At 38.0% G+C, this 11,208-nt stretch overlaps 3 protein-coding genes across 3 annotated transcripts; 1 reads left to right on the top strand and 2 right to left on the bottom strand.

Moving 5' to 3' along the window:
• The first annotated feature begins 6 nt into the window (after window positions 1-6).
• On the top strand, window positions 7-1,052 carry LOC130506539 (uncharacterized). The gene is made up of 2 exons (XM_057001222.1): window positions 7-298; window positions 386-1,052. Exons 1-2 carry the CDS (start codon window positions 238-240, stop codon window positions 856-858), a joined length of 534 nt encoding a protein of 177 aa, XP_056857202.1. The 5' UTR covers window positions 7-237; the 3' UTR covers window positions 859-1,052.
• Window positions 1,053-1,161: 109 nt separating this feature from the next.
• On the bottom strand, window positions 1,162-5,688 carry LOC130506538 (probable pre-mRNA-splicing factor ATP-dependent RNA helicase DEAH4). Its single transcript, XM_057001221.1, has 16 exons — window positions 5,330-5,688; window positions 5,151-5,243; window positions 4,962-5,066; window positions 4,666-4,883; window positions 4,530-4,582; window positions 4,312-4,428; window positions 4,127-4,218; window positions 3,560-3,646; window positions 3,056-3,270; window positions 2,863-2,955; window positions 2,659-2,782; window positions 2,399-2,552; window positions 2,144-2,213; window positions 1,858-2,018; window positions 1,543-1,718; window positions 1,162-1,435 (listed from the first exon to the last, which is right to left on the bottom strand). Exons 1-16 carry the CDS (start codon window positions 5,527-5,529, stop codon window positions 1,276-1,278), a joined length of 2,118 nt encoding a protein of 705 aa, XP_056857201.1. The 5' UTR covers window positions 5,530-5,688; the 3' UTR covers window positions 1,162-1,275.
• A 1,077-nt stretch (window positions 5,689-6,765) lies between these two features.
• LOC130506537 (U-box domain-containing protein 45-like) lies at window positions 6,766-10,958 on the bottom strand. Its single transcript, XM_057001220.1, has 6 exons — window positions 10,611-10,958; window positions 10,174-10,277; window positions 9,780-9,965; window positions 9,566-9,673; window positions 8,191-9,353; window positions 6,766-7,767 (listed from the first exon to the last, which is right to left on the bottom strand). The coding sequence occupies exons 2-6, from the start codon at window positions 10,222-10,224 to the stop codon at window positions 6,957-6,959; spliced, it is 2,319 nt and encodes a 772-aa protein (XP_056857200.1). The 5' UTR covers window positions 10,225-10,277; window positions 10,611-10,958; the 3' UTR covers window positions 6,766-6,956.
• Between the last annotated feature and the right edge of the window lie 250 nt (window positions 10,959-11,208).

Here is an 11,208-nt window from a genome sequence, read left to right as displayed (position 1 = left end):
GCACATGTAAGGAGCACATCAGAAGTAGGAGCATCAACTGCCACTGATGACTGCTCTCTCTATGATCACTCTAAGCTACAAGAAAAGGATGTGAACGAAACTCCTCACACCACGACAGCCTCAGAAACAGAGCCAGAGAGTTGTGAACCAGAAACACCTGGTTTAGGAGTTGATGATGAAACTCCAGAGTGCAACAACGTAAATGCAGTGGATGATGACGACTGCTCAGAGAAGAATATGGCACATGCTTCTGTGGATCACCACAACTCCTTGGCTCCTCTTGTAAACGAAATTTCAGGTATTGTCATCTCACCGTGCTTTTACTGCACGTATTTTTTCTTAAAACCTAGTGGAGTTTAGACATGGTTGCTTGCTCTCTCTGCAGATGAGTCAACAGTACTTGTGGAGTGTCCAGGTCAGAAAGAGCCCAAGAGCCTCACGCTTGAAGAAGCCACTGATGCAATACTGTTCTGCAGCTCCATTGTCCACGACCTAGTTTACCAAGCTGCGTCAATAGCCATGGACAAAGGAAGGGATGTGGCGGGAACCGAAGAAGAAGAAGAAATATTGCGTCCAACAGTGACAGTACTTGGAAAGTCAAATGCGAACAGGAGTAGTTACACAAGCGGTGGTGGTACAAAGACTAATAAGAAACAGAGTTCCAAAGTGGCCAAAGCGAGTCGGAAGCAAATGGAAACAGAGGAGAAAACAGAGGTACATATAGAGAATGATGAGAATGCAGGGGAAGCAGCAGGGATGATGATAAGTAACGTTGGAGTTCTTCCTAGTAATAATAAAGCAGATAATTTGAAACCTCCTCCTAAGCTGGAGAATAAATGCAATTGCTCTATTATGTGATTTTTTTTGTTTTTACTAGTAAAGTTTTTAATTATGTTTGTTCATAAAATTTGTAGTTGGTTGTGTTGTTGTTTGGGTATTTACGTTTGCTGCAGCTAATTTGTGAGAGGAAAGCACATGATTTCGGTTGCCTTATTACTAATGGTATGATTTGATTATTATGACTAATAAAAACCCGTTTACTGTTTTTTTAATTCAATCTTGTTGTTTTGCCTTCTATTCAATTTAGATTATATAATTTTATTTGAATGTGAAATTATCATTCTGTATTTTGAACTGTCGTTATAATAAAAAGCAGCCCAATCAGTTGTGAAGTATCTTAATTTCTTAGAAGACAAAAATAAACTCCATTCTTTTCTTAAAATAAAAAAATATTAAAGGTAAGTTAAGAATTAAAATTCTGTTTTGATGTTCTATTTATTTCTGTCCTTTACGAGCAAGAAACCGTTCTCTAGCTGCTTGGATTCTACTCTCGACATTTTCAGAAACTGTAGGTGTTTCTGCATTGTTGCTGCTCGTAGACAACTCCGTGCTCTTCTTCTCTTCAGGTTCCTTGAAAGAGTTATCAGCTCCACCACTACATATAACAGAAGAAGAGCCCAGTCAATTACTTCCAAACCAATAGGGAAAAGAAAAGTAAACAAGACATGAATGAATAAGTATGAATGTTTGTTTTTCTTTTACCTCAGTTTTCCAACATCTAATTTCTCAATCTTTCTTTTGATGGGATCCACCCATGACATTTCAATCGAACAAACATTGCGCATGAACGGTCGTGTGGTGGATATCAGTTCGTGGTACACTACATAATTTGGTAGCATACCATCCTTGTCGGTACTCAGCACAGATGCTGGATGCACCTGGAATCAAAACCCAAAAATAGAGTTTACAATCTTCTCTCTTATTAGATCTACTGAGTTAATGATGATTAGTATAAGATCTAACATTGTCACTTAACAAGAAGTATAAAACAGAAAAATTGGTTTGAGAAGTTAATACCTGGACAAGCTGGGGCTTGAAGGTAAGCGTTCGGAATCCATTATGACGAAGCATTCTCTCAGCAACTTGGTTTGCATTACCCACACATAGAGCTTTCCTCAACTTCCTGTACTCCTCTCGGCTTGAACCCTTCCTTCCTCGTGCCCCAACTTCCAATCGATCTAGTTTGTCAAGAAAGACCAATTCGTTTTACTAACGGTAGGCTATAATATATGTAGGAAAAACTTGGTTTAAACCAAACGAAGAAATCTTCCATTGAAACTTGTTGTGATAAAACACTACTAACCTTTAGATATTTTCTGCATAATCTGACATAATTGTCGTCTAACATCTCTGACAAACACCATCCCTCGCACCTGCAAATTATTTTCACACAAAGAAATTAATGGCATAGACGAACCGACCTTTGAAGTAACTTCAACAAAAGGGGTTTAACTAAACAAATGCATTAGATTCCAGAAACACTCGTAATTGAAAAGAGCCACCATTCTTTTAACGTGGATATTTGAAAATAGATAACAAAGAAAATGGAGTAATCTACCTGCAGGCCATTGTCTTTGCACCATCGAATATCATAATTATTACTGTCCCAACATTCAAAAATCTGTAGTAGTTGAATGTGGTCACCAAATCCGGATCCATCAGGAAGATTAGATTCTTCATCATCACGCTTCCTCTTCCTTTCACTGGGTTTACTGTCATACAAGCACAAAAAAATAACGAGACGAGTTGATGCATCTATTGTGATTTGAAACATTTCATTATCTGACTCATGTAATGGTATGTCACAAACAAACTAACCCCCTAACAGGAAGTAGAGTAGTCTCTGCTGATAACATAGCAACGACTGTTAAAGCTTGAGATAAGCAACCACTTTCATTTGCTTCTATCAATGTCCTTGACAATGATGGCTCTAGTGGAAGCTCTGTTGAACCACAAATATGCTCAGTTTGAGGGGAAAAACAAATAAAACTGAAAACAATGAAAAAAATGCGCTAAATATACCAGACATCGTCCTTCCAATACTTGTTATTGCTCCATTCTCATCAATTGCATCAATGAGATACAACTGCTTCAAAGCATCTTCTAATGACTCCGCTGCATATTATAGGTCAGGAAATTTCATAAGATATGTCGAATCCGAAGAACATAAAATTGAACTTTTGGAGCATCTAACCCAATAAAAATTGGTACTTACATGATGGAGCGTCAAGAAAATCGAACTTGAGAATGTCAATATCAGGAAGATCCAATGATTTCAAGTAAAGAACACTTCCAGCAAGGGAAGTTCGTTGTATTTCAGGAATCGTTGCATCAAGGAGATCATCCCGGTAGACTGCCAAGGGGTATAATCGGTAACATTTCCCAGGTCTCGTTCTACCAGCACGTCCAGCACGTTGGTTAGCTTGCACTCTGTGTAACACCACAGTGAAATAGATTAAAAAAAATTCAAAGCGCAATAAGTATGTAGGATCTTGATGAAAACCAGAGCAAGAGACAACTGCTATTCCTGATAAAGCATAAGTTATAACTCATGGGGTCCCTATTTAACCTCTATTAGTAGATATCTTCTAGGTACTGTTTTAAATATCATGCCACATCAACTACGAGTTCATTCTTTGCACCAATAAATTAATACAAGTTTCAATAATAATTTAATGAAATGAACCACGATTTATGAAACAAAAACTCATTTGCTTACTTGCTAATTTGAGTAACATCAAGAGAATACATTCCACTTGATGGGTTATATTGTCTTTGCTTCACATACCCCGAATCAATAACATACCTGTCATAGAAAAGAATAGGGTTATCTGAAAATGCTATCGATCTCCACATTCAAAACATAATCTGAAAATTTGCTTAAAATGTACACAAAAAATCATGATTCATCCTAATACGACATTTGGCAACAGTAACAGAAGAACCAGACCAAACAAGCATTCAAGAACGCAGTGTAAGAAATTCTCAGTTAAATACATTTTTCAACTAAAGTGATCATGAGCAACATGCACTGAAATCTATAGTGAAAGTAAAAGACAAAACTAAGCCAGCAACAAAAGTCTGATTGGTTCGATTACTGGACCTGATGACACAACTTGCAGTCTTCAATTAGACTATACAAGTCAACAGCAATATTTATTGATGATTCCTGGACTAGACTTAACATGAAAAAAGCATCTTATGTTATGCCGTAAATGGAAAACGGTAGGTATCAGACGTGAAAACCAAAAACATAATTTCAAAATTCAGGTTCCAGGTTTCTTACACAACCCCATCCACGGTGAGGGAAGTTTCAGCAATATTTGTAGCAACAATAAACCTCCGGCAGTTTGGAGGAGGTGGACTAAACACACGAACCTACAGGAATAATAAAAGTCAATACAAATTAAAAAAAAACTTTTAGACCAACAAGAGATCTTGATTGCAGAAACAAAATCCGGAAACCGTTACCTGCATCTCAGGTGGCAGAGATCCATGAAGAGGATAAATAATAGCATCCATACAGGATCCTTCTGCTAAGCTTCTTACTTTTTCCTCCAGCTTTGATACTAACTTTTCTATATCATCCTATTTAAAGCACACCATACAATACAAATAAGAAACGCAAGAAATCTAGACAGTTCTACCAAGTTTCAACGAACAAGAGTAATAAAACAAATGAAACAGACCTGCCCCGTCATAAAGATTAAGATATCACCTTCTGGCTCACGAACATGTATATCTGCAAGTAGTAACAACAAAGGTTTTCGCAAGATTAAACCATAATAAATCTTATTAAAACTGAACAACGCTGAGAGAACATACCAATTGCTACTTTGAGAGACGACTCAATATAACTGCCAGGACGCTCTTTGCTGTATAATATCTCCACAGGGTATAACTTCCCAGGTACATTCAACACAGGGCACCCCGAAAAGAATCGAGAAACCTTTTCGCCGTCAAGTGTTGCAGAGGTTATAAGGACTTTGAAGTTCGACGAACGGATTCTAACAAGACGTTTCATTAGCCCCAACAGAATATCCCTGAAAAAAAAAAAACGAACCAAGTTAATAAAAAAACCGAGATCAGGTCTGAAACATAATAATAATAAAAATCATTACGTGTTTAAACTCCTCTCGTGAGCTTCATCTAATATGATCACAGAGTAATCATCAAGCATTGGGTTAGAGAGGCTCTCACGGAGTAAGACTCCATCTGTGAGGTACCTATGAGGAGGAGCAAATAAACAATCCCACAATCAAAAGCCATAACTAACTTAACAACAAAGTGAGCATGATTATTCTAATTACTTGATGCGCGTTTTGCTCGACGTTCTGTCTTCGAAACGTATCGCGTAGCCAACGTCTTCTCCTAGGGCTACATCAAGCTCCTGCGCTACTCGCCTGAAAAAAAAGCGCCACAAAAAAAATCACATCAATTCCCCGAGATCTTCTCAAACAAAAGAGTTGAAGAATAAGAATAAACTCACCTGGCGACGGAAACGGCGGCGACACGACGGGGCTGAGTGACGGCGATGACGCCGGAGTTTGTGTAGCCGTGACGACGGAGGATCTGGGAGAGCTGAGTGCTCTTTCCGGAACCGGTTTCTCCGATGATGACCACCACCGGGTTGTTCTCCACTGTTTCGACGATCTTCTCTTCGAATTGGAGGATCGGGAGATTCGCCATTATCGACAAAAACCTGCTCTACTTCTGCTTTAGTCTAGAATCTAATTCACAGTAGACCGGAACCCTAATCTTACTCCGGCGTCTCGAGAAATCTCGAATCAGCAGCACAGTTTCTTCTTCTAAACCCTCTGCATTCGAAATCTTATTATTATTGGGTGACATACAGATCCTAAGCGAAAACTTTAACTCAAAAAGTCTAGAATAGAGACCCTCTTTCTCATTTAGCGGCTCTTGTCCTTCAATTTTGTAAAGCTTTTTACACTGTATGAAACTGGCCCTTGTAACTTCTTGTAAACAGTAAACTTTACAAGAAAAAGAAAAGAAAGAAACGAGCGACGTCCCACATCGCCTATGTTTCTAGTACTACAAGTGTATAAATAAAGGAAACGATTAGCTACTGAGCAACAGTCAGTGGAAGAAGTGATTGGGCTATGGGCTTGTCAAAGCTCGGGCCCTGGAAAGTCGCCGGGCCACCATTCCGCAGAGATGCGGCCTCGGTAACGAGTGAGTCTTGTGCTTGGGAGACGTTATGGCTGAGACACGTGTATGGAGCTTGTCTCTCGAGCCAAGATATTATGGCCAATTTAACAGTAATTCACTTCCCTAATGCGGGATTAATACAGAACGGGGCTTACTTCCACTGACACATTTTTTATTGTAGTCTCAAAGTGGTGAGTGTAGAAACAACACTAACAAATCTTTGAATTACTCTAGTTTCTTTGAATTACTTTAGTTTCAACAGTTAAAGTGAATTTTTTTTTTCAAACTCTTTTAAACTAAATTTATTTGATTTCTTATTTCACTTTGTTCTTAACAGGCGAGGTTTACACATATATTTATAACATATCGAATAAAGACAGAACTATTTTACAGGACGCGTGGCTTATTATTTGTCCACTCTTTGATTATTATATTGTGAAATCTTATTCTCTACTTTTATTTATACAAATAGTTACATCTTTTCTACTTTTATTTATACAAATAGTTACATTTTTCATGTGATTGATGTTAGCTGTCTACTTTTTGTTAATTGATTTTTTTACTATTGTCTTTTCGGTCTCTTCAATCACTTCATCGTTGGTTTCGCAAATTGTGCATGTATGTGGTTCTCCAAACTTGATTTTAAACTATGTTTTTCTAAATAATTCGCACATTAGTTGATGATATCTTGGACTTACTTCCACTGACAAACATTTTTTTATTGTAGTCTCAAAGTGGTGAATGAAGAAATAACACTAACAAATCTTTGAGTTACTTTTTAGTTTTAACCAAAAAAAATGTTTCCACAGCAAATCCATATATAGAAGGTAAAAGAGTTAAACCAAAAAACTATACAAAGCATCTTTTTGGGTCCTCCAAGACTCTTTCAAAAAGAGATATTAATAAGTCTCTTAAGGAGGGTGAAAACAAGGACAACTTTACACAAACTAACACTGGTAAACAGAGAAGCTCTTGCTTTTCCACAGAAAACTGAACGCTCTTCCCATTCTCTTTCTCGACGCTGACTTACACTGCGGTTTGGACTCTGTTACAGCGGCTGCAGCCACAGAGAATCCACCTTCTTGGGGGCTTGTCACCTCTACATGCTGCTCCGTTGTTGTGAGATGGGTTTGATCCCTCTGCCTCAGCTCCCTAAACAGCGTCAGAAGCTTCTGCGCCCTCTCTCTTCCCCGTTGAGTCCCGTTCACAGAAATAGACACCAAAGAAGGTATCACCCCTTCTTGCAAAACCATCTGGCTACAAATCTCACTGTGTTTGCATAATACCAAAAGCAAAGAAACCGCCTGTTCTTGCTCATTTGCTTCACCAGTGTCAAGAATCGTGGCCAGGTTGCTCACCAGGCCAGGTACCGAAACCATCTCATCCTTTCCCGCCTCGTTCGAAACAAGATTCAACAGTACAGCTAAGGACTTCTCCGTCCACCGCTGGTCATCGCTGACGGTGAGTGATTGAAGAGCGTTGACGATGTCAGCAGATAGAAGGCAGGGGATGTTTGGAGGGTAGGTGGAGAGGTGATAAAGAGCGTGGAGGGCATCGACTTTGCATTGTGTTTCGGTCTCTGTCCAGAGAAGGTTCACCATGAAAGGAACTGCAAGACTGGAACCTATGATGGGTTTTGCATCTTCGAGACACGAGAGGTTTAGATAAAGGGCTGTCACTGAACCGTGGGAGTGTGGGTTACACAGCATCTCCTCCAGCAGAGGAATGATTCCTGATACTAACATCAACTCCTTGTTCCTGAAAATTCCCACAAAATGAGATCCTCCAGTTTACAAAGTAAGAATAATTAATGTTAAAAAAATTTAATAGATTATTGATTTTTTAAAAATATATTTTATATTTATATTAGATATTTAAAAATTTTAGGTTTATTTATAAATTATTCTGATGAAGTATAAAAATTAGACATAAAAATAAGAAATTATAATATTTGTTGATTTAAACTAATATTATTGCTTGATTTGACAGATTTAGACAACTTTAGACTGATTATAACTTATTTTAACATGTTTAGAAAGGTTTTTAACCTGATATGAGACACATAAATTGAATTTTAAGAAAATTGTTTCGGTTATGACTGATTTGCCGCCTAGGCGTACTAGACCGATTCTTAGAACTAACTTTTGTCTGAACATCAATCATAAGTTAAGAGAGTCATACCTGTTGTTGTCCACAGCCAAGTTAAAGAGAGCCATGGCTCCAACATTCTGAGCTGAATCATTTTTTTCAATGAGAGCTGCTCCAAGAAACTGAAGCAAAGCTTCAACACACCCATTCTCCCCCATGAGAATCCTGGCCTCCTCATCATCCTTAAGCAACACTCTCATCTGCTCAACAACTCTGCACTTCTTCCTCAAAGTATCCACTTCACTCAAAGTGGTTAACAGCTCTGAACATCTCTCAACAAGTGTCACTTCAGCTTCTTCCTGGTATTCTAACTCGCAAGATTCCTCTTTAATAGTCCCACTCTCTTCCAGAGGAACCACCTTCACATCCTTAAACTTACAAGAACCAACACTTTTCCCTGAAGACTCGGACACAGACAAGGCCAGCCTCCAGTAGTTAAGGTCTAGAGACTCAGGAGGTCCATCAGGGACCTGAACGCCGTTCTGCTCACACCAACTCGATATCAGAGCCTTGACACAGTAGTTAGGAGTCAAGCATAGATGAGACAGCTGCTGCTGTGTCTTGGGACATGTGCTGTGTCCATCGCTGAACCATTTCTCGATACATAATCTCTCGTACGTTTGTCCAGAGGCGATGATAACAGGATCATACATAAGCTGCAACGATATAGGACACCTTAACTCATCTGGAGGAACAGACATCTGCACAGAACATCTCCTATTATTACTGTTGTTATTACAAGGTCTGAAGTTGAAGGAGCTCAGTTTAGACAGCTGTCTGTCGAAAGCACGGCCTGGAGGATCGTCTAGAGAGCCTTGAACAGTCGGTGAACAAGGCAGTGAGCTGCTACCTTGCGAATCATTGTCATCCCAGATCTCGCTTCTGAACAGCTTCGAGTACTTCCTCATGAGATGCAACAGGTACGCCACGATTGATTCTTTCCTCTTGTCCTCCTCCATTCTTGCCCTCTCGATGAGTTTCTTGAGGCATCTTCGCTCTGTTAGTGCTGCTCTTGAAGATGTGATGCCTAGTCTAGTAGCAGCCTGATGGAAAACTTCGAGCTCGTTGTTGTTCTCAGATGAGCTCTCGAAGTTGCCTCCTTGTTGGAGCAGTCCAATGATCTGGTCGCCAACTTCCTTCTCTGATGGATCAAGCGAGAACTGAGTGTTCTCTAGTTCCGTTATAATCTCCAAAATCTGCAAAAAGTAAGACGTGAATAAAAACCATTGAACTCTAGAAGACAAAACAAGAGTACCACAGATAGTGCTGATCCTGAGATATTTCGTGTTCAATACGAAATTAAAAATATAGGCTAAATGATAAATAATAAATTAAAATTTTTAAAAATTAAATTTACAATATCATCAAAACTAATAAGAGAGAAGAAAAAACAAAAAGTAAAACAAACCTGAGAGGCAATGGACTGTTGGACTATGTCTTCAACACGCCTAAGGCTATCTAAAAGAGAAGTTTTCGCCTTTTCGAATTTCAAAACTACTGAATCTCCTGTTATAGCCTATACCATGTCAAAAAAGGAGCTTGGTTGGTTTAGACTTAGAGAGAAGAATTAAGAACTTTTGAATTGTTTTTTTATAATAAGACATATAAGAAAAAAAACTTACCAAATATAGTTTACTAGATTCAGTGCAATGGCGTAGGATGTTCTTCACTTTTTCTAAAACAACGTGAAGTGAACACAAAGCTTGTATTCCTGATTTGCTTCTCGGCCGAGCATCTTCGAGCGAGGGGAATATAGACATGATCCTGCAGTAGATCGCTGATAGGGCGTTGCACATTTCTCCATGTAGCTGAAATAATAATAATCTGTTAGCCACTCTTTTTACACTTGCAATTAAAGGAAAAAAAAAAGTCAAGAGCTAGAGGTACAGATTGATAGTATTAATTGAATCAATGCAAGAGAAGAATCTTATAATGTCTTGGTGAAATATCTCAGGGAAAAAAATTTTGAATAATTTATTGGGGGAAGAAAAAAAAAAAGGAGTCTGATTCAGATACCTTGGCATCACCAGGGGCAAAGAAACTCTCTTCAACTTCGTTAGCATCCATTGTTTGCTGTATATATATCTATGCCAATAGTTCTGTCGGTTTAAAACTCAACACTACAAGGAGGAAAAAAAAGAACATGAATCAGTGATTAGCTAAACCAGTCTACAGAAAACAAATCCAACTCAGTGTTGTGTCTAGAAAAGAAAAAAACAAATTTATAAGTAAATAAGAAACAGAGCCAAGAAGATCAAAAAGACAAGACATAAAACAAATCTGGTTAAAATAGTTAGAAGGAAGAGTCTTGGATGTCAAGTAACAGATGAAAGAAACATCAACAAATCAGAACACAAGAACAAGAATCAAAACCAATCTGGTTCATTTCCCAGAAAGAAAAAAAAAACTCAGATAAACATAAAAATCTGGTGGAAACAGAGGAACAAACATACCAAACATGAATCTTCAATCTGCATCTGATAAAAGTAGGCAGAACAACGATGAGTCTGGTCATAAACCAACAGAGGTGGTGGTCAAAAGAAGAGCATCACACATTAGCTATAATGATATACTTCTCTTTGAGATGATGTTTCTACAAATTTTCATGACAAAGTCTCTCTCGATCCCAACAAATCAGAGAGGAGAAGCTTTTGGCTATGGCTGATTCCACCTATTGAGAAAAAAAAAATTGAAGAGAAAAAAAATAAAATATTTAGTGAAGAGAAGAAAGGAGAAGTTATTCTGAAGTCAAAATAAAGCCAAGGTGCGAGGATGCAAGTACACACAAAGAGATTTGTTTTTCTATTACTTCTAAGTAAATATTATTTTAGTTATAAAGATTCTGTTCTTGTTTTACTTAAAATACTCTTTTATTTTATTTTATTCTTTTCAAATGATTTTAGATTTTGCATTAGCGACGGTATTATTAGGCGACATTTTTATTATTAGAACACAAAAAGCCAATTAGGATACTCATATTCATAGTTTCTTTTACATCATTATGGTCGTCAAATCTCTGGGATGTGACTACAAGAAAATCATTACGGTGTC

Source organism: Raphanus sativus, unplaced genomic scaffold (genome assembly GCF_000801105.2).
Source record: "Raphanus sativus cultivar WK10039 unplaced genomic scaffold, ASM80110v3 Scaffold3376, whole genome shotgun sequence".
Classification (NCBI taxonomy): domain Eukaryota; kingdom Viridiplantae; phylum Streptophyta; class Magnoliopsida; order Brassicales; family Brassicaceae; genus Raphanus; species Raphanus sativus.
This window is presented reverse-complemented; position numbering and strand designations above follow the sequence as displayed.

What these genes read in the sequence shown, in the direction of transcription:
- LOC130506539 (XM_057001222.1), top strand. Translation starts at nt 238, where the DNA reads ATGGCACATGCTTCTGTGGATCACCACAACTCCTTGGCTCCTCTTGTA. An exon ending in TCTTGTAAACGAAATTTCAG is followed by an intron (nt 299 to 385) that starts GTATTGTCATCT and finishes CTCTCTCTGCAG; the next exon opens with ATGAGTCAACAGTACTTGTG.
- LOC130506538 (XM_057001221.1), bottom strand. Translation starts at nt 5,529, where the DNA reads ATGGCGAATCTCCCGATCCTCCAATTCGAAGAGAAGATCGTCGAAACA. An exon ending in TATTGGAAGGACGATGTCTG is followed by an intron (nt 2,783 to 2,862) that starts GTATATTTAGCG and finishes GTGGTTCAACAG; the next exon opens with AGCTTCCACTAGAGCCATCA. An exon ending in TCAAGCCCCAGCTTGTCCAG is followed by an intron (nt 1,719 to 1,857) that starts GTATTAACTTCT and finishes TTTTGATTCCAG; the next exon opens with GTGCATCCAGCATCTGTGCT.
- LOC130506537 (XM_057001220.1), bottom strand. Translation starts at nt 10,224, where the DNA reads ATGGATGCTAACGAAGTTGAAGAGAGTTTCTTTGCCCCTGGTGATGCC. An exon ending in TTGCCCCTGGTGATGCCAAG is followed by an intron (nt 9,966 to 10,173) that starts GTATCTGAATCA and finishes TTATTATTTCAG; the next exon opens with CTACATGGAGAAATGTGCAA. An exon ending in AATCTAGTAAACTATATTTG is followed by an intron (nt 9,674 to 9,779) that starts GTAAGTTTTTTT and finishes GACATGGTATAG; the next exon opens with GCTATAACAGGAGATTCAGT.